General features: G+C 48.1%; 1 protein-coding gene across 1 annotated transcript in view; it reads right to left on the bottom strand.

Moving 5' to 3' along the window:
- Nucleotides 1-22,289, bottom strand: part of ESRRB (estrogen related receptor beta) — a 76,486-nt gene that overhangs the window by 3,527 nt on the left and 50,670 nt on the right. The window contains exons 3-6 of the mRNA XM_088529351.1: nt 21,933-22,049; nt 9,221-9,331; nt 8,380-8,541; nt 3,153-3,422 (exon numbers count right to left, since the gene is read on the bottom strand). Coding sequence (XP_088385477.1) covers nt 3,153-3,422; nt 8,380-8,541; nt 9,221-9,331; nt 21,933-22,049 — 660 coding nt within the window. The remainder of the gene's footprint in view (nt 1-3,152; nt 3,423-8,379; nt 8,542-9,220; nt 9,332-21,932; nt 22,050-22,289) is intronic.

Below are 22,289 nucleotides of genomic sequence, written 5' to 3'. Positions count from 1 at the left end.
ATGTGAGGCAAGAGGTAGAAAGCAGCTCTGCGCAACGCAGGTGTTAATCTAAGCACTCAGCTTTAAACCATGCCTTTGACTCAAGGGAGTTGAGATGTCACCCACGGATAGTCTGTGTTCCTACAGTTTCAGGAATCAGCTGTTTGCATGCAAGCACATATATGCATGCTCTGCAAGTTTAGTCTATGTCATAAGTTCTTTAAGGAAAGTAACTTACACTGAAAGAATGTGAAGGTTAAACTAGGAAAATAACAGCTCACCCTGTGTCGCTTCCTTCTGTGCATGTATTCTGAGAGGCTTTAATTACATGAGAAATGAGATCTCTTGTTTTACTATCATATGTTTGAAAAAAATGACCACACAGATGGATTTTTTTTGTGGATTACGCTCCCAGCTGCACTAGAACAACCAGTGAAGGCAAAGTGGCTGTTCCCAGCCACCTGAGCACATGCTTTGGCCTGTGACTTCTCACTCTTACCTTGGTTTCTTTACAGAGCTGCCAGCAGATCCCTAAAGCTGCTGCTGAGTGTTGGTTGTTTTGCTCTTTCATTGCTCAGTGTTTCTCCACTTGTGATACAGACTGTTCCCATATGGCTTGCCCTGGGCTGAGCCCTGACAGCACAGCGAGCAGCGTCAGCAGAGAGTGTCTCTGCTGCACTGCAAGGACCTGACAGCACTGAGCACCTCCACTCAGAGCACGGGCCAGATAAACGTCCTTGTGTGTGGCACCTCGCCTGTCACAACCTGTCCCCTTAGCACTTCAGCCTCTCTGAGGAGCCCTTCTCCTTGCTTCATCCTGTGACCTTCCTGGTAGACAGAAGGCAGGTTCTTTAACAAGAGTTGATTACATAGCCAAAAGCCACCATCCCGTAATCGAGAGAAAGGCCAGCCTTGGCTATCTGCCCATCCTGGTTCAGTGGCAAAGTGAGGGCAGCAATTAGAACTAAAAAAGCAATATATGAGAAATTGAAAAAGGGAACAAGATAGCAATTTATATGAATCAGAAGTTATGAAGTGTAGAAAATCGATAAGGGAAGCAAAGGACACCAGAAGAAAATCCATGGCTGGAAAGGCTAAGGACAATAAAGAAGAGTTTTATAAATATTTAGGAAGTAGAAGAAAAATGTTGGGGATGTTCTTTTTGGATCGAGATGATTGTTATGTGGAGGAGACAGAAGTCCTCAAATGAGTATTTCTGTCTTGTGTGTAGAGAAAAGGAGTGTGATGTACCTCTGTTGTATGAAGCTGATGAAGACTTCTTAGTTTGTTGTTGATGCAAGAAGATGTTAAACATGGTAGGGATAAACTTCACAGAAATCAGCAGACCTTGATAGCTTGGCTTTGAAAGTTCTGTAATGGCCAAGGACAAATTCATGTTTTAACAACTCTAGGTATTTTTGAGAGTGGAAGACTGGAAAATAGCTGATGCATAAAGTTTCCTAGGTCCTGATGTGATCCAGGAAAAAGTCAAGGAAAAAGAAATGTAATGTTCAATTAAGACCTAAAAAATGGTTTTACAACTGATGCCAGTCAACACAATACTCTAGACTAGGGGTCTTGTCAGACAAACCTGACTGCATTCTCTGATAAGATTACAAGTTTGGTTGATAAAGTTAACTGCATAGATATAATGGACTTAGGCTTTTATAAGGCACTTGGCTTAGCACCACAGGACATTCTCATTAAAAAATTAGCACTATGCAGTATCAATAAAGCACACTTTCAATTGATTAGTAACTGGCTAGATGACAAATCTCAAAGTAACTATCAGTGGTGAATCATCCCTGAAGGAGGAGTTTTCTAGTGGAAATCCACAGGGATTAGTAAAAAACAGATGCTACTCAACATTTTTATGAATGATATGTACATAATTTTTCTTTTCTTTTTCTTTTAATTGCTGCTGTCATGAGTATGGATGACAAAAACAGAATGGAGTAAAATGAGTATAGGGCAACCTTGCATAGCATTCATTGCCCATTTGGCTACATGTTAAGTAATGTATAGCCAAGGAATGCAGCTATGGAGCAGGAACTGTGTTTTTGTGCCAGTCTATCATGTATGAAAGGAAATGGGGGTCACAGGACACAGCCTGGCAGAGACCTTCAGAATCTTGAGGCTGAACTCAGGCAAACTGACACTAGAGATATGGATTTTTTTTTTAAACTGAGGCAACAACTAATTAGGATCAGCCACAATGAAGGACACAGATCCCCCATCTTTTAATATCTGCGGCTTCACCTGGCGTGTGTGTCTTTGTGGAAGACAGCTTTAGCCAAACAGAGATCAGACTCACTGCTGGACCATAAGGGTGAGTTTTGTAGCCTGCACTGTGCAGGTTGGCCAGGAGGTCTGATTTACAGATATCTCCAAGGGATGTAGAGGGAGCCCTTGTCACATAGTAGCTTCAGCAGTTTCCCTTTTGGAAGAGACTCCTAAGCAAGCCTGTGTCTGGCTGCTGTGCAGCACACAGCACCTCCTGTTTCTCCCACAGGATACCAGGCTGCTGGCCCCTGGGCTGGGACCCTCCTCCAAACTGAGGCAGCAGGCACTGGACTGAGCGCCCTAACCTACCTGATCCTCTTCATGGGAAGGAACAGAACAGGGCAAGTTGCTGCCACCACATCTTATCTGCTACCCACCCAGATCACTCTCAGGCTCCCAGTTCTTCTTGTGGCCTTCAGTGTTTGTGGTCTCTGAACATCTCCAGGCCTGGACCAGTAAGTCCCAACTCCACAGATCTTGTGGGTTTTGAAACTGGGACCCGGCTTCCCTATTCAATCTGACAGACCAACAGCACTCTGGATGCAGACTTGGCTCACATCCCCTTCTCTCGTGCGTAGCTGGAGGCTGGAAGCTGCTCACCAGCAGAGAACTCCACTGCCTTTGCTTCAGTGCCAGAGGCCAGCAGCCTGCCCATCTGCACCTGGGCCTACACCCTCTTACAGGGCCAGTTTGCTGTTGGGACTCTAGAGGCACCAAGTTTAATTTCTCCTTCCTGTCCAGCCTGGTTCTTGCTCTATGGACTTAGAGAAGCTTTGGAGATGCTGCATGACATGGCATCATCTCAGGCAATGTGCTGTAGGTTTCTCCCAGGCCAGGTGACACTGTGGGCTAACTCCCTGATCCCAAGGCTGATGGGGCCAAGGCTGTACCTGAGTTGGCAAGGGCCAGGGCCTTGAGGGTGACAAACTCCTCCTTTTCCACCTTGAGCTTCTTGTAGCGGCGCACCAGTTGCAGGATGGCCAGGTAGAGCTCCAGCAGCCCTGTCAGACGAGAGTGTTCTTCATCCATAATGTAGTCCTCAGCATAGACCAGCTTGTCCTCATAGGGCAGGGAGCGGTACACAATGCCCAAGATGAGGATTTCCATCCAGGCGCTCTGCAGGAGGCTCATCTGGTCTCCAAGGGAGAGATTGGAGAACCCTGATATGGCAAAAACAAGCAGGTCAGAAGGGTGTGCAGCAAAGCCTCGAGAAGCCCTTGGGCTTTATTTTACCCTGGGATTCAGCCCAAGCACTCTTCCCTTTGGTGTGCTGCTCTGGAAAAACTTACTAAAGTGGCCCCTATCTCTGTGGCAGTCAGCACGTGGAATTTGCTCTCTTCCTTGCTTCCATGTCCACCTGGAGCCCAAACACAAGTCCTGATGCTCTGACTTTAAGTTTCTAAGACCCTCAAGGTTAGTGACACCCTGTTTTCCTAATTCATGCTTCTCTTACAGCAACAAACTGCTTTGTACCACATCTTCTGGCCCCTTGGTCCTCCCTTAGTCCTGTAGTCCAGCAGTACTGCCCTAGTTGTACTTTCCCTTCCCAGTGAACCAAAGAGCATAAAAGAGCTCCAGATGGCAGGGGAAAAAAAAAAAAAAGCTTCCGGTGGGATAAGGGAAAAATGACACTGGCTTGAGCTTCAAGTGTACCTCCTGTTGGCCAAAAAGAGAAAAGGTCCTTTCACAAAGAGCACTGAACGGTCAGAAACACAGTCCTCTTCTATTCGTCATCACTTCCTGAGCTCAGCACCATCAGCTTTCTGTATCTCACAGCCAACAACCCTACACAGTGTCAAAAACACCACATGGTGTTATACAAGTGCCTGAACCACAGCCAGATACACTACCAGCAGAACCAGCATCCAGCAATAAGCTTGTGTCATATTCCTAATTACAGAAAAAATCTGCAACCACAGATAGACACTGGCAGCCCCAGAGCCCTGATAACACTGAGGAGAAAGGAGTGAGGCTGCAACTTGGAGGCACAGTCTAACCTGAGGGAAAAATAATGCACAGGAAGGACAGGTCCTTCATGTCCTTAGTCCTGTCCTTAGGAGCAGGGATCCTAGAAGAACAGCCCATGGAGGAGCCTGGGAGCAAGGCCACTGTTGAGCAGGCCTCGCAGACAGGGCTAAGCACTGTGTGTTGCCCTGTCTCGGCAGCCCTGCGAAGCACTGAAAGCAGCGGCTGCGATTGCTCTTTGGCAGCTCCATGTGCCTAGGCTTTCCCATGGCTGTGTGAGAATGGGACGGGCAGGCAGCTCTCAGCTGGGGCACCCTTCTCTCCAGGGCTTGCTGAGCCTTGGGGTTTAGGGGCCTGTGCGAGCTCCTGAGCCTCTGCCCAGGGGCCTGCCAACCCTGCTGGCCATGTCCTGAGCTTGGCCGGACACCTTTATCCTACAGCCTCCCTGCCCACAACTCCGGGCCCTGAGTGGGGACCTAGGTAGCCAGCCACCATGGCGATCCTTTGATTCCTCTTGTTATCAAGGTGGCAATTAACAAAAGAGCTGATGATTGCGATATTGACTGACTGTGGGTTCTCTTTTTCTATCTGCACTATCTCAGCTGGGGAAAGGAAGGCAGAAGGGTGGGTTAGTGGTGTTTATTTATCACTGCGCCATGTTTTGTGTTTGTGTTGCCAGGGGAAGCAAAGGGTGATAATGGCCTGGTAGCTCTTGGACATCCAATTTCCCTTATCAGACCACTGAATAGAAAAGAGGCCCCAGGCCACATTAATTAACAGATACCAATCAGCTGTCACGTGTTGTGTGTGCAAGGTCTGAGGGGAGCAGTGGGCGGGAGGGAAGAATCGATAAACCATTGGTGAGGAGTGCCAGAGGGAACAGCTAAAGAGGAGTCCACGCTCCTGGGGAGAAGAGCTGCAAATCCAGCTGCAGCTCCACGAACGCGCGACTGTGAGCAGCACAGCCTGCGCCTCGCACAGGCCGCTGCTGGTGGATCCCATCCCAGCTGAGGCCGCGAGCAGCGCGGGGATGTCTCCCTCGCTCTTTGCCTCGGCTCTTCTGCCTTTCCCTCTTGCAGTCAGTACTTGGATTGCTCCTGAATGGAGCTGTCCTTGGCAAATCCAAGCACAGGCCGATGCAACCCCAGGGTTCAGGATCCTCTCTCCCTAAGTCTCTCCCTTGCTGCCCAGGAAACCGGTGGGATTAGCCAAGAGGGAAAGTTAGCGGAAAATACACAACTGCTGTCTCAACTTCTGGCACCTGGAATCTCCTCCAATGCCAACCAAAAGCAGCCCTTTGGTCACCTCCCTCCTAGCTCTTAGCTCTTCAGACCTTATCCTGAAAGGTGCTAAATACTCTACCACCATCCAAAGGCTCCCAAAAACATACCATGGAGCAGCACACAGCTGCATGCATGTTTCTCTCCTCCTCCAGTGCAGGTTGAGGAAAGGTGCTTTATTTACAATAGCTAGTATGACACTCAGATTTTATTTTTTGTGATTTTTTTTTTATTTCAATGGTTTGGCAGTGGGAGCTCCCAGAATTAAAAAAAAAAAAAAGCCACATAATTTGTGGCAAGTGGAGTTCATAATCTGTTAATTTATTATCATTTCTGTCATCCTGGAGGGCCATTAGCAGAGGTAATAAAGGGAGATGTAATTATAGGATCTGAGGCCACTCCAGACACAGCTGCTGTCACTCCACTTGCCATATTTCATTCTGTGCTAGTACTATCGTCTTCCTAGTGAGAACAGCACAACAGCTACCCTGGGAGAGCCTTCGTCATCACCCCTCGAGAGAAGTCTTGTCTCCCTGCATCAAGGCATACTGAAAAGGTAGATGTTGTTCAAAGGCAATTAGTACAGAGCGTGAGTGACTGGTGGTGAGGGGGCTTCATACAGAAAGGTACAACTCCATGCATCTGAAGCACCTACTGAGCTCTAACATGTGCTGAACATCATTAAATTGTGCTTTCTTGTTATCATAGGAGAGTGGCTTTAAGCTTAACTGATTTTATTTGTTAACACTGTCAGGTAGAAGCTTGTATCGACATCTGGGATCGTGAAAAATTGCTGTCACTCCTATGTCACACTTCCTTACTAATTCCAGTGGGAACAGGAGGCGGGAATAGGTGACTTTTGTTCTTTTATCTATGCTCCACGTGTCTAAGAGTTGATGCACACAGGAAGAAAAGGGTCCTGTTTCACTCAAAGTCTTTGAGACAAAGAAATATGGGACATGCAGAATCTGACACCGGACTCCTGGCCCTGCCCTGCTCTGCCCCCTTGCTGCCTACTGCAGTATGTTTAGTACATGTTTCACAAGTACAGGTGCATTTTTGTGATCTGTCTTTCATTATGGTTGATTGTTGGTACCACTCCCTGGCATAACCATCCCTGAGCTCTCTCCTGCATACACAGGGCCATTATGATGCTGCTGCGGGTCAGGACTGGGCTATTCCTGTCTTGCAGGGGCTCTGATCGGAAAGGAAAATAGAGAAAAGTGAGATGATGGCAGATGATGGCAGTTCATGCCTTTTAGAAGGAGACAAAACCCCCTTTCCAGTGCAAGAGCCATCTTCCTGTTGCACATCTGTTCTGGGATAATCGCCACAGCAGGCTGGAAAACTGCAGGAGCTGAGAAATGAGCATCCCACGGGCAACCCGCAGTGAGGGATGTGCAGCAGGACACCCCGCGCCCACAGAAAGTGCCCAGGTTAGCCCAGGCACCAGCCCCACGCTGAGCAGCAGCTCCCTGCATTGCTTGAACACCAGCCCTGCGGGCGCCCCGAGCGCAGGGTTAGTGGAGCAATCCAGGCTAAGCTCCCTAATCGCCAGCGCAAGCCCCTTCGTGATGAATCAGCCCCACGAGGATTCCAGCAGTAGGGAGGGGGTAATCCCTGCAGATAGTGCAGATCTCACATAAGAAGGGCACCACTGTGATTAACCCCTACTCAGAAACCCTGTCCTCAGAAAGTTTCTCCAGACTTTACAGTCCCACAGTGCTACAGGCTCCATTCTGTATAGCCAGATAGCTACCACCTTTTGAATCCCTCTGGCAAAAGCAACCACCAGAAAGGCAAGAGAGAGGCTACAGAAAGAAGCTCAGTACAGGTGGGAACTAAACTGTCTGATCACTAATGCTAAAATACTTCACAAATGAAGGAACTTAAAGCCAAGCAACAAAGCAAGAGAACACAGACCCATTCAGTAGAACAGAGAACGTGCAATATGTTTAGACCCTGTGGCTAAGCACCAGAAGTGCTCTTGTATTCAAGGATGGAGGGCAGAAGAAACCTCTGCTGAATTGCTTGTACGGAAATCTTCCAGGAAGCAGTTATGTAAACCCCAAGGACATTCCTTAAGCTCCCTGCCCAACCCACCCCACATTCAAGTTCAATCCCTGTTTTTTTTTGTTGGGAGGGGTGAGAGGGATTGATGGACACACAAGGCTGGGACAGAGGTAGCATTTCTCCTGCCTTGTCTGCATCTTTGTCCCCTGAATATCCTCAAGGGCCGACTGCTCCACCAGTCTGGGTCCTACTACTGCAGCATCCTACCTGCATGTGCGAGATTGTTGCTGTCCTAGGCACCCTGATTGGGATAGTCAGTCAGCCCTCAGAGGCCAGTCACACTGCCAGCAACTTGTCCTCGTTATTTTTCAGCACAGAAGCTTAGAGATTAGTTGGCAATAGTGGGTACGTCCTGAAGTTCTCCTGAATCTAGGCAAGAATGCTACCACAGGCTGGGTGTCAGATAACCGGCCTTACCAGTAGCAGTAAAGTCTGGCCATTGCTGGGACATTTATTCACTTATGAACATAACAGACAGAGGGTTTGCAGATGCAGTGTCCACCCAAGAATTTTCTCTGTGCCACTCAATGCCTGGTACAACTAATTACCACAGCATCTCAAAGCCTGCCACCTAACCCCAGGGCACGCACGCTACAGTCATCAATTTATGCGCCTATAGCATGTGCTATATTGCAATTTGTTACCAGTGAGAGTTTACTACAAACATTCTTTGGTGACAGTAATTTCAACCCATCGCTATGTGTCAGATTCCTGGCAGAAGACAAACCAATAAGCATGGTGATAATAAATCAGCTCCATTTGTCATTCACATTTAGGCCTTGCGACTTCCCCTGTTTACCTGGGATGTGCTTTGCCCAGCCAATGATGACCACGAGCTCCCTGTCTGCCAGGTCACAGAGGGTTGTCAGGGCTTTGATGTCACTCTCCGGCATGGTTGGATCAGGCATGGCATAGATCTTCTCTGGCTCTGCCACCAGCAAATGCGAGACGATCTTAGTCACTGCACATTTCAAAGGAGAAGTTGTTGTTGTATCTCTCAGGACATGAGGTGTCATAACAGCCCTTTCTAGAAGGGTCCTCCTGGCAGAAGACATGGCTAGAGAGGCCATGGGACCTCAGAAATGGTTTTGTTCACAGAGGAGGAGACTGCAGTGCAGCTACACAAGCTGCAGCAATCCTCCTAGGCCAAATCGGGTCTGTACAGGCATGACAGAGCCAGGAAGCTACTGTAAGGTTGTCAACCACTAACTCACGCAGGTCCAATAACAACAGTAGGAGAAGGTGAGAAATGAATAATCAACTGGTGGCACTTGGAGAAGTTTAGAGACCTGTTGGTGATATGGAAGAGAGAAATCAGCGCAGGGCCAATTTGGCAAACATGGCTTAAGATGCAGGATAATATCAGAAAAAAAATAAATAAATAAACACTGAATGAATTTACATGGTCTCTTAGGAAATCTCTGGCATTTAGCCTTAGGTACAAAAAAATGTAGTACCCACGCTGTACCTCAGATGTATTTCTTTCACCTACATACTGTGATCATAAGAAAAAGATCCTGGTGCTTGTGACTGATGCTGAACCAGAAGTGACAGTCACTCCAGCGTATGTTTGGGGAGACCAACAATGAAAAGGAGCTGAGTGGTTGCTCAGAGGCCCGTGGTTCCAGACTGATACATACGTGGCTTTTTAGCCGGCGGAGGGATCTGTAAGCTCAGGTAAGTGCTACTCTCAGAATCCAGCCTCCTCTTGTATTTCTGACGACCTCCACGGACTCTATCCAGACGAACCCCTGCAAGTAAAACAGAAGATAAATCCTCATGATTCCTTCCTGCCATGGAGAACCTTAACATTCAGGTGCTGACATTTGCTAAACAGTAAGTTCCCTGCACTGCACAGAGCTTTCCTCTCCCAAACACTTGAGGATCTCAGCTGATTCTACCAATCTCAGTAATGGCACATAGACTCCCTCCAGCTCTAGCAATATTGCTGTGGGCATTAGCTTTCTTCAGAACATTAATGAAAACAAAAATTAACCCATTCAAACTCTTGTATCTGATGGGCAAATGAAAAGCTTCAGACCTTGATGCCCTGTAGATGATCTTGTTTTTAAAAAGAAAGACAAGAAATGTCAATCAAACCTGCAGTTATAAAAACTGTTCTTAAAAATGAGACTTAGACTGTTCTTAAAAATGAGAAGTTAAATGTTCTGTGACCTCTCATTGTCTGTATTTGAAAAATGCTACCTATAGCAAATGGATTATGAAATATGAATACAACAAAGATTTTTTTTTAATCAAGTGAGGCACCTGTAATAAAACCAGAACTCAAATAAATAGAAACAACCTATGCAACAATGATAAAATTGAGCTAGGGAGACACTGAAGAATTTGTTGCAGCTTTTTCAAAATACAGTGTATCAAACTGCAAACAGCAGGTCAATCAGTTCTCAGGGACTATCCCCATGTGAAAGGCCACAGCAGCATCAATAACCTATTGAACAGGAACAGCAGTAGAACTGTAGCAGTAGAACCAGTACAAGATACAATATTAAAAATGAGTTGTGAAAAAAAGCACTTAGATATTTGTCCAGTTGTCAGCTATTTCTAACCAGCCATATGGTCTCTGGTAATCAGTTCCTGGGAAACTGGGATAACTCAGTCCTCCTGGGAGAAACGGCCATTTCTACATGTAAAGTTACACGTAGTAATATTCAAATAAAAAAAAATTGAATTTTTATATACAAGTACTTTCTTATAAACATGCATGAGATCCTTGTCAGATCATAGGAGTCAACTATGTTATACAATTAGTAACCATGCTGAGCCATTAATATTTTCCAATCAATCTGCTGCATAAACACAAACAACTAAAAGCAAACTCTCCCAGCTAATTTTAGCAATGCTTTTTGAACGATCTGTACGTCTGAAAAATCTGCTGACCAATATTCTTCCCCAGAAAAAAAAAGCACCGCTGTGAGTTATCCTGCCCATCTCAGACTAATGCCACGTTTCCTACGGCACTTCGACACGTACCGTGTCCCTGCAAGGAGCAGTCTCTCTGCTGTGCTCATGTCGGCCCCCAGTTGCGCTACACGAAGCCGTTACATCACCCTCCTGCTCCTTTACATTGCAGGATCTCTGAGAAAAGTCGCCCTCTTTGTTGCTTCTTTTAGCTCGCCTCGCAGCAGGAGGGAGCCTGTGCGCAAGACTCTGTCCTGGCAACCCCAACACCTTTCAGAGAGATTCCAGAAAGAGCAGCCAGGAATCCCACACCGAAGGTTACCCAGGGATATTCCCTGAGGAACAGCATTAACAAAGTCCTGAAGTAGGTAGGAGAACTTGATTTCCACTCTGTGATTTCTTCCTCTCTACAGACAAGCATTGGCTTCACAGGAAAGCAGACCCCTATGCCTTGCTCTGCTGAACAAGTGACACGGACTCATAGCCAGGAACAGAGGGACTCAAATTCCAGAACACCAAGCAACCAGGTATCAAAATGAAAAGGGTTAGGAATACACCATCCAAAGGCTATAAAGGAAAGGTTTGCAGGGATTCAGTCCCAATTCACAGCTTCTTAGACCCCTCACAGAAGAAGGATCACAGGAAAATCCCTTCCCTGACACCAGTGGGTAGGACGTTATGGGGACAGGGGTGGCTCAGCCCAGGAGCCACCAGTGCAGAGCCCTCCCGAACGCATTCACGTTGCTGTTTGAAGAGCAGCATGGAGCAGTATGGCTGAGAGGGGCAGGGAGGCGACGGGGGCAGGAGATCCTGCCCTGCTCCCAAGGAGAGAGGGACCGACAGGAATGCCATCCTGCTGCTTGGCAAGGAGGGCTGCACAGGTTGCAGCAGTATTAGGGACCCTCAATCAGATTATAAGGACACAAAGGACTTAAGTGCATTAAAAAAAGATAAGATAGACGCAGGGAGATTTACCCTCCATTCCTTTGTCGAGCAGATAGAGGTCTGTTCACCCAAGGACTTTGGCTTGTTAATTTTGAACAAGTATCTGTCCTCCTCTTGTCCCCCATCCTGTGTGACACTCCTTGAGGCAAACATTTTCCATCAGCTCCTGCAAAGCCACCCTGCGCCAGCGCTCCAGCGTGGAGCCGGGGAGCAGCGGAGCTCCGCGCAGCGCCAGCTGCGGAACGTCACCACCCCCAGGCGCTAAACAAACACAGACACTGCAGCCCCCAAGTCCCTGATGGTGACACTCCAGAGGTGAGTCCTTCTCCAAAGACCTGATGGCCTAAAGGGTCATATTAAATGGCAGGAAAAGGCACAGCCAAAAATCAGGATCAATACTGAGCTGTGTCTTGTTAACGTCTGCTGCTTTGCAGTGATTTGTTGGGTGAATTACTTTAAGATAGCACAGGAGGATGGTTACAGTGCAGTTCCGTGAGGAACATCAAAAGGAAGTGGGGAATCACAGTGAGTGAGGTCAGAGAAATGGCAGGGAGGAAAGCAGCAGGTAGAGAAAGAAACAGAGGGAGATGCAAACGAAGATGGGAATGAAAGAGAGGGCACAGGGAGAAGGGAGGAGAGAGAGGCAGGGCCTAGAGAGAGGGGGAGCAGCGTACGCGCTGCATTCCCAAGGGCAGCTCGCACAGCTCACCCGAGGTATAACTGTAAGGTCCAGTGCCCGCGTATGAGAGTCCTTACCTAGATACAGCACACAGGATTTGCTGTCACAGCCTGTGGCAACATCAACAGAAAGCAGTTGCCTCCATCTCCTGCAAAAAGCATTTTCACAAGGACCATAGCTGGCCATTTCCCAGGAGAAAAGGCTCTTGTTTTGCAGAACTGTCACCACCATGGGCACTCCTGGAGCACCCTTCTTGACAATGTCAGTAGAGAGACAGGGACTGCTAGAGCAGCAGAGAAGTGAGGGCTCCTGCTTACACACTGTGAGTTACAGTGTGAGGGGAAACACAAGGACTAACACCCCCTGCAAACCTGCCTGTAGATAATTTGGAAGGAAATGTTCAATGCTGTCGCGTCTCGGGGGACCCCACACAGGCGCCCTGCCCCCCGTCTGACCGAGGCCCCGCAGCGGGGCCCTGGCAGCCGCGCGTACTGAGGGCCGAGACCCCCGCAGCGACACCCCAGCTCCCCAGGCTGCTGCCGCCCACCAGGAGCAATGGGGAGGAGGGCAGGGGCAGGACTCGAGCAGCACTTTCCTGCTCAGCATCCTACCTGCGATAGGGCTGTCAGTTTTCCAAGTGTCCTGCTGGTGCCACTCGTGTTCCAGGTGCTCTTGCAAGGGGGTCTGTGCCAGCACCAAGTCTCTGCAGTGCGAGAGCTGATCTGCTGATCTGTTCAAGCTCCCTGAATTTCTCTGACATGCCCCTAAGAGAGACGTCTGCCCGACAAGTTTGGGATCAGATGTCCCCTTGCTGACTTGATAACATCAGGCTTTGGGTTTTTTTTTCTTAATGGAAGTAAAATAATTCTAGCTTTTTTTAAAAGCTGGACCCAGGCCCAGTCTGTCGGAAGTAAAAATAGCCGAGTATGCAGAGGCGACAGCACAGACAGTCAGGTTTAGTTTCTCTTTTATTTTCTGGGGACTAAAAATACTCTTAAAAGCTCTGTGAAGCTAAAGCTTGGCTGGTGGGAAATGCAGTCTAGGCCCAATATCAGCTGTCGTGTCAAATTACCAGCCTCACCTCACTTTCCATCGAGTCCTATCACATGCTCATGAATTGATAGGAACAGAAAGATCCATCTCGCCAGAAGAGCCAGCGGAGGAGCCAAGCTCGCATGGTGCAATATGTGTCCACACTGAGAAGGACACAACCGAAGGGGACACAGGGCAAGTGCTCCACGGGGCGCAGGGCTCCAGGGCTGCCCTTGCCTAGTTCCCCTGGATACACCAGGCAGCTCCTACACCCACTGCCCACCTACCTGCAGGTTCTGCGCCACTGCAGCCTGCTTGCTCTCCAGGCAGAGATGTCCCTTTCCCCAGCAGCTGCAGTCTAATGTACACAGATTGGCCCTGCCAAAGGAAGCTGGATGGGGTGGGCTGGGAGCCAGGAAGAGAAGGGAGAAGGGTTGTGCTTAAAGCGTCACATGGAGAATTCCCCTCTTCCCATTGACTCCGAACTTCAGCAGACAGCAGGATGTGGCGAGGGGACAAGTGAGCCAGGGGGAGCCATTTTAAGGAAACAGATAGTCAAAGAGACCATAAAAGTTAGGCTTGCCAAGAAGGGAAAAGAAACAGATCACAGGAAAAAATAAATACATGTCTAATGAGAAGACAGAGAGGTTGAAACTCAACCAGGCCCTTGCTTGTTACTCTGAGATTCCAGCATGGGAAAAGACACAAAGCAAGGGCAAGCCCCAAGGGCAAGTCAACTCACCTAACTTTAAACCTGGACAGCCACCTCTGTGCATCTGGGCTTTGTTAAAAGGTGACAGAAAGAGGAAAGTGCCTCCGCATTCACCTGCCAGACACTTAACCGAGAAGGAGTGATGGCAGATACTTCTCTCCACTGAGCCTCAACATCGGGAACACCAGCACATGCCTTTGGGTCAGACCAATGGTTTGTCTAGTCCAGTCTTCTGTCTCCAATAGTACCAACTAGAGATGCAACTTAGGAACAGCACGTGCACCTTTTGGAAGAGCCTTGGGAGCGTGAGTATTGTCCAAGAACCATATCTGTAGATCCATGACACATGAGGAGCCCATTCCTCAGACCCCCACCCTGACAGAAGTTCACTTGCGAGAGACACCACAAAGTCTGGGAGTCACTTAGGGCCACACTACAGGCTAGCGCCCACTTAAACCCCCACAGCTCTGCCAGATGAGCAAAGATCCCTTCAGAGGACCCCACAGCCCAAGGGCTGACCTACCATTCTGGGGTGAGCCGGGGAAGTGGTTGAAAATGTCAGCAGACCTGAGTCACTAGAAAACGTGGGTCAGCAGAGCCTGTAGAAATGTTAATGCATGTGCCTTAAGTTACTGTACAGCAGGAGGATGTGCTTTCAGAGCCACCCCGATTCGGGTCTCCTGAGAGGATCTCAGCCATTGGCTACAAGCTGGTAGCACAGCAGTTGGGATCTAAACACCCCCACATGGTTATGGCTTTTTCCAGCTTCCTCCTTTCCATACGTGTTATGAAAGCAGAATTTCTGCCGTTGGCCCAAGACTAGCACTGTAAAGAGGCAGAGGGGGATTCTTGTTACACTCCCAGGGGTCTCCAAAGCACACAGCATTTATCAGAGATAACTTATTATGATTATTGATAATGGTGATTATTATGACAAATTATTACTATCGGAGATGCTTCTCTGAACCTACTCTGATACAGTACATCAGTGGAGGCTGGACTTCATGTTTGATAGAACTGACACTTGGTTTGGCATGGCCTGGCCTGCTTATACACTCACTGAGGCAGATGAGTGACTCCGAATGAGTGGGGGAAACCAGAGCAGACAGATTCATAATCCTTTGGGCATGGCAGAAGGTGTGAGAGGGTCCTGTGTGCACCAGTCTTGCGGTCAGAAAACAGATACCAAATGCCACCAGCCCATGTGCACTCTGTGAGCAGCACATCTGCTGGAGGCCTCCTTTCTGGAGAGCTACAGCCCTTCGGCCAGAAGCAGCACGTGCTCCGGGTCATGCCACTGTGCCCGGCTCCAGCCACACCGCAAACGCTCGCTTTATGCCTTGGAAAACAGTTAGCTGTGGATGATATAGACATCAAGTTGCCACTCATGGCACCTGGAGATCCCATATCAAAGGACAAGGGGTTGCCTGTCTGTTTTTAAACACAGGGGTATTTTAGAGAAAGAAAAATCATTTTTCATTCTCTTTTTTCATTTGGATGCTTCCAATAGTGATATTTCTGGCACCGGCTGGAGGCAGAATACTCTATAAATACAAAGCCATTAAATCCCATGCAGCAGCAACCTGATCGGGGCTGCCTTTTAATTTCCTGACATGAGCTGGCCACTAACCCAATTACCCAGAGTCCCCGGAGGAGCCCTCATCCTTCCCGGGAAGCACAAAGCAAGAACCCGAGCATATTGCAGGAATGTCAGCTGAGCTCTCACTGAAATCAAATATCCTTTAGAGAACACATGGCCTGGAAGGAAGGATGGGGGCAGAAGGGAGAGGGGAGAGACTGTAGGAAACATTTTGCTCTACTGAGAAATTCTGACACTGAAAAACAGAAATAAAACAACCTGAATTTGGTGACATTGCTGAAAATGAGCTCTGCTGTTGATTCAGTTATAGGGATTTTACTGAAGGATGAAGCCAGAGTTATTAAGTGGAAGTAGTTTGAGATTATCCGTGTCTTTGAATACTTTGTTTAGATACTAGATGACTGCACCCAATTTATACCTTCACAAAGCCAGACCTGCACAGGGGCGACAGGTTTTGTTTTCTTGGGAAACGCAACATCAGCCACTGGCTGCAGCTGGTCAGGGAAACAGCTGTGGCAGGACTAAATTTTAGAAAACTTGCAGTGGCTACAGAGTTGCCTGAACAGTCAACATCCCAAACAGGAGAAGAAAGGAATCAAAACACAGCAATTTTTCTCCACTTAATATTTTAGACTCTGTCATCTCTATGTTGGAGCAGGCACCACCTCCAACATTCACTGACATGCAGGGACCTAGACAGCACAAGGGTTAGTTATAAAGTTTTTGCAAGCTCCTGGGAACAGGAATAGGCATTGCAAATAGGAAAGAGGGAACAATTAATAGAAAGATGAGTGGGATAAATTCTATGGCTCTTCTCTATTCACTTCTCATTCGTGTTTCACTACCCAGGCTGTGCTGTTGGTATCCACATTTCTAGTGATGAGTATGTAAGAAATAGATTAGATTAGACAGAAAAGAGTCCAGAAGCTTGGGGAATTTGTAACAAATATTTTGGAAGCCTTGTTGAATGTTATGGAAATACATTAGTATGACAAGGAGCAAAGCCAGGGAAAGGAATAGTTGTACTTGGGATTACTCCTACAGCAAATATACTTCTCAGAAGAAACAGTGGCATGTAGATGAAGAAAACAAATCACATATCCTTCCTGGCTAATTGCCTGTCCTCTCTTTTGGTGTTAAAGAGACTACCTTTTCTGTATCCAAATCCAGATTCAAGCTCTCTTCTACCTTCTTTCCTTGCATTTGTGGACACTGCACAGCTGCTGGGTGACTCCTCAAAGCCAGGAATCTGGGCCAGAGGACAACTTTCCTTTAAACACATTCAGAGTGGGGCAGAGCATCTCATATGGATATGGTTGTTTTTTGTGGGGGAGGAGGGAAATTCCCAGTCCTATCTATTGCAAGAAATGATTGAAGATTTGCACTCCAGAATGTCTTCAGATACAGCTGAAACAAGCTGTCTATCCACAGGACAGCTGTCTATCCCCAGTCCTTTGCCCTCTTTCTCAGAAGCTAACCAGCAATGGCAGAGTTTATCCTGTCTGCCAGGAGCTGGACAGAAGCCACTGTCACATCTCAGAAAATTACCCTAAGGCCTTGATCACGCACAGGACTCAGACCAGACGGTCTCAGTGCCAGCAGGGAGCAGGAGACAACCACTCTTCAGCAACATGAAACATTCTTCCTTTGAGGAAAGGATACAAGACTCCAGGGCTGATGGGAAAATGAGCATCACCTCAAAGCCTAGGAAAGACTTTTTAGATGGTTCTTGACTTTGCCCCTTTGTTTGCCATTCTCTGATATGACATGTGATCACATGCACACGCATGCACTTCATGAACGTGTTAATGATCTGTCTTGTTCTCTGTTTTCAGAGCCAGTTTGCTCTTTCAGCATCTCTGCAGTTTCACAGCAAGCCCTCTGCAGTAGAGCCAAAAGCAAATGCAGCATCCGAGGAGATGTTCAAAGGATGGGGCTTTGGGAAGCCACATATTTTGGAAGCTGGAAGTCATGGTGGAGCTGAGCCCTGACCAAACCTAGGAATTTGCAAATCTGCAACGAGAAGCAGAGATGCTGGCACAAAACAGGGAGCAAGGCAGCTTCAGAAACTGCTTCTACTGGAGAGACAGAAAAAAAAAGGGGGGGGTTTCTACAGGGCTTCCACAACAGCAAAGGACAAAATGGCCAGACATCAGCCAGTCTGCTCATGAATGTCTGCAGCTGCTGCCCTCCTAAAAGCTGGCCAGAAGTCTATAGTTATGTGAAAGTGGAAGCATCTTTGCTGTAGGCCTGTTATATATGGTATTGCCCATGCCCTGCTTGCCTGTTCTTCTATTTGCAGTTTCCCGAGTGCCTCCAAAAAAATCCTCTCACTCCATTTTTATCCAAAGATGAGTTCTGTCTTGAAGAACCTCGGCTTTGGATCCCCTGTACATGTTTTACCCCCTTTCTCCTGCCGTGTCCTCAAAAGTTCCCTCTGTGGACTGGCTCAACCAGGACAAGACCAACATCATCAGCTTGACCATGGTGATGCTCTACAAGGTGGCACACAGGACTGTGACTTGAGAGAGGCACCAGGGGTGTAGAGACTAAGGTTGGGAGATCATGTTTAACCCACCAACTTCCAAAATCAAGCCCTCTCCTCTGATCTCACCTACACAAGCCACGGGTGATCTGAAATTGCATCCACAGACAAAGAAACTACCATAGAACAGAAAAGCCAAGGATGGATAGAGTGTGAAAGGCAAGGGATATTCTCCTCAAAGCTGACAAGGCATAGTGAGATTTTGAGAGATCTGCCAAACTACTGAAATTTTCCTACCCATCATCCTAGACAAGCACTTCTAGAGAAGCACATCCTAGAGAAGCACCATAGGACATTATAACTACAGTTTGGCCACTGTGAGCAGGGGACAGACAACGCTGGGAGCAGGGCACGGCAGTGGGAGGCCAAAGACGGGGCTTGCAGCTCTGAACAGTGCCTCCCGGGACCCCGTGAGCTGCAGAGTACTCTTGTCTTTGCAGGCCATCCCCACTGGCCAGGTCTGTTTGCAGAGAACTTTGTCTCTATTGAGGATAACGAGTACCACAGGTTGCTCAAGTTTCCCTGATTTTTGAAGTGTAAGCACTTCTATCTCATGGACTTATGGAGGGATCCCATCTCTGGCTCCCTGTCACCTTGGTGAGGCTGAGAATGAGGTTGCAGAGGTACAGGACCTCTCTGCAGTGGCATCAGGACCAGGAATCTTGGACTCCAGATTTGGCAGTGCTTGGTCTATTATCTGAGTCTGCTAATGAGGGGCTCATTAATGCTATCTAGGGGCACACTCCAGATGGAAGGGGAAAGTGAGAGACAAGCAGCCAGACAGGCCAACATTTCAGATATCTGAGCCAGTTGTGCTCTGCCCGCAGAGCCTTCTGCCTGATGCTTTCCCTAGTGAGTCTCTCCTGCCCTGCAGCGTCACGCCAGGAGAACTTGAGACAGCAAAGCCTGGTGTCCGTGCAGCTCCCTTGTTGCAGTGCATTGATCGGAGCTCTCTTAAAGAAAGTGGCCTGGATATCTGAGACACCTATTGATTGCTCTGTCGGCTCCCTTCCTGCCCTGATCTTCATTCACTTTGCACTGCCAGAGGAAACCTGCACTGCTATCTTAGGGGCAGTCTCCCCAGATCTTAAAGGGATGCAGCCACAACCATGCATCTGGCTATAGCCTTCCTTCATTCCTTCCTTGCCATGGCGGGAGGAGAGGACATGCTGGTGAGCCACATATGCACTCCCCAAGGGAACAGCCTGAGTCTCCTCTCACAGAACCAAGCCAAACATTCCAGGAGCAAGGCACAGACTTAAAATCACTGCTACCTGTTTTTGCCGTCTCTGAATACTGTTCCTGCTTCCCAAAGAACAGACTTACCCTCACATACCCATCATGCTGTACAAGGACATTAGTTAGAAAAGTCTTTCCTCTCTTATTGAGAAGAAATCATAAAGTCCTTAAGTAGGTACTAGTGGAGCCTCATAGCCTTCCAGGGGAAAGACAGTGTCTTTGCCAAGAAATGTCCCCAGAAAGTTACCAGCCCCATGCCAAATGTACCATGGAGAGAGTGGGCATGAGAGGAATCCATTTCTAAATCTCTCATTTAACCACAATACAATTCTTCCTCCAAACTTCAGGCAAAAAAGTAGCGGAAAAAAATCAGTTAGCAGACTGCTGGCACGGATAAGCCCAAAGAAGAGAGATGTAAACTGAGGTGATAGGGAAGTAGGAAGGGGATTAAAAGGAACGATATCATAGCTTGGGTATCAAGACAGCTCATCCTGGAGAGCACTTGAAGACTGCAGGATTGTTCCTCTGGGGGAGCCAAGATGTCAGGAACTTTTAAAAGCAGGGAAGCTACTAGAAATAAACAGCAAGGAACGCTCCTGCCCTGGCAGAGAAAGGGGGTGGATGAGCTAATAGGATGACAGATCAGAGATGGAAGAGACCAATGAACCTTTTATAATCCAAAATCCCCTGCCAGTTCTGCATTTCTGAGCAGAAAGTCAAACAATTATGGATTTGCTCTTTCCAGAAACTCCTGGCTCTATGGAGACCAAAGACCATAAAACCATTTTTGGTTCCTTTTTGGATTTTGCTTTTAAAGATGTGCATTGATTGAATTCCATACACTAATAATTTGCACGTTTCCACCAAGCTTCACATAAAGTTAACTAATTAGTCCTTGCAATCCTTTTGCAAAGCAATGCAGTATGAGTCTCATTTCACAGCTGGGGAAACTGAGAAAAGGAATAATAAAAAATCCTGTATCACTTGACCACTCAGTGTTGAGACACAGCATCTGCACACTGATAGCACAGGCTCCCCTGCTCCTCTTGATATTATCATGTGATCTTATATTCAATTACTATCAATAAATCTTTATACTGTTTAATTCAGAGCTCTAAAAGTTATGGGCAGAATCACAGACAGACCAACATCAAAGCAAACTGCCCTTCACCGGTGGCTGTAATGCCTCGCATGAACGACAAAAGACACCTCAGCACTAAAGCAAGCTTAGAGGCAAATTCCGGGTTGTGACTTGCACCCTCGCTGATGCTCTGTGCAGTGGCTGGGTCTGCATGATGCCTTCAGGGTTCTTCTGTGCAAACCATATCATCAGGCTCTCTCATTACCAGCCTGCCCTCCCAGTCAAGCCAATGTCACTAGAGTGGAACGGCATGCGCATGAGGGGATACAACTCTCCCAGAAGAGATGCAGAGAAGCAGGTTTCCAGTGGTCCCTCTCTCACTCCCAAAATGGGTATCACCCTTCCAGCAGTAGATCAGGATCCTCTGATTCCATGACCAAGGTCAGGGAGGGCCAAACTATACCAACCTGCATCTCCTCTCATTGATAACTTGTGAGCTCTGGCAGGAAGAAATTTAACCACAAATACTACACATCCCTCAAAGAACAGGACAGCGTTTAACATTCCACATTCTTAACCACACTGGCTGCCATCAACCTGCCTCTCAGGAGCCGAGAGCCCTGTGAGGGCCCCGCTGCAGGGCCAGACGCGCGCGGTGACACCATGCAGGTCATGCTGCTGCTCAAACGGTGCGAGTGAAGCGAGGTGGGTGCTGGTGCCTTGGCGCCCGCACGCCGGCCGTGCGCAGAGCACAGCGAGCTGCTGTTCCTCACAGCCAAACCGAGGCCACCGGGCTCTGCCAGGCACAGCAATGCAGAGGGCTACATGCAGTGCTTCTCCTTCCCTCCCCCTCCTTCCCCGCCTCTCCAGAGGGACCCCAGGGAAACAAAGCTTTAAAGGCAATCTATAAGAATGTGTTTAATTGTCACTGAATTCCCTACGGTTCACCTTGAATGGACACGGATTGGGGGTGGGGAGGGAAAGAGAGGAAAAGCAGTACAAGAAAGAAGCTGAGCACTGCTCAGAGAACGCTAAACAGATCAATAGACTGAGCACAACACAGTTGAGCATGCAGGGCAGAGTACCCACAGCTCCCAGGCAAACCTGTGCTGCCTACCACCTTCAGAAAGTCTTCGGAGTGGAAAACTAGGCAGACCTTTCCCGCACACTGTGCCACAGTGCTGCAGTAACTCCCTCCTTCCCTTAGGGGGTCAGGCCAACCCAGAGTTGGGCAGGAGTCTCTCCTCCCAACCCTGCTAAGTGAGCCCAGGGGCAAGGACAGCAACACCGCAGGAGTGAGGCTCCTTTAGGAAAGTCACTCTAGCACAGCAACTTTGCTTTTATCAGTTAAATTTTCAAGTGACAGAAGTAATTTTCTGGCATGAGAGTGCTATCTAGAGCTACCCTCCCCCCCTGACTGCCCTCTTACAGTCTATCACTGCCCATCCTGACTCCTTCACAAAGCCTGTAGAATGCTGCCTTGGGAAAGCCAGGGATGGCAGATGTGTAGCCACTCCAGGAGCTCCTGCAAGGCTTTGCCATGAAGTCCCAGGTCCTGCCTGGGCACAGAGCGATTCTGAGCTCCACTCTGTCTTACCTTCTTTCAGCATCCCCACTTTGAGGCATTTCATGAAGCGGCAGGCCTGACAGGACTTGCGCCTCCGTTTCGTGATCTCACATTCGTTGGTGGCCGGACAGCTGTATTCAATATTCCCTGCAATCAAACACACAGATGGTCACCCAGGAGCTGTGCTCTTCCCCAGTCGGAGCGCTGGTGGTTCCTCTGTAGTGCTCAGATATTCCAGTCACCAGCAGACTGTGTAATGCAGATTTGCTCAGACATTTGCACATACACATAATCTGAGACCATAACCGGCTGGAGACGGCTCTCAAAGAGCCTGGGTCTTAGTTTATTGGAACATATTTCAGGAAAAGCAATACTGACTTTTCGTTC

The sequence above is a fragment of the Tinamus guttatus genome, unplaced genomic scaffold (assembly GCF_059628265.1).
Source record: "Tinamus guttatus ecotype Peru unplaced genomic scaffold, ASM5962826v1 Tinamus_guttatus_pri_ptg000327l, whole genome shotgun sequence".
NCBI lineage: Eukaryota > Metazoa > Chordata > Aves > Tinamiformes > Tinamidae > Tinamus > Tinamus guttatus.
Note: the sequence above shows the minus strand (reverse complement) of the source record. Positions and strands in the feature narration are given on the sequence as shown.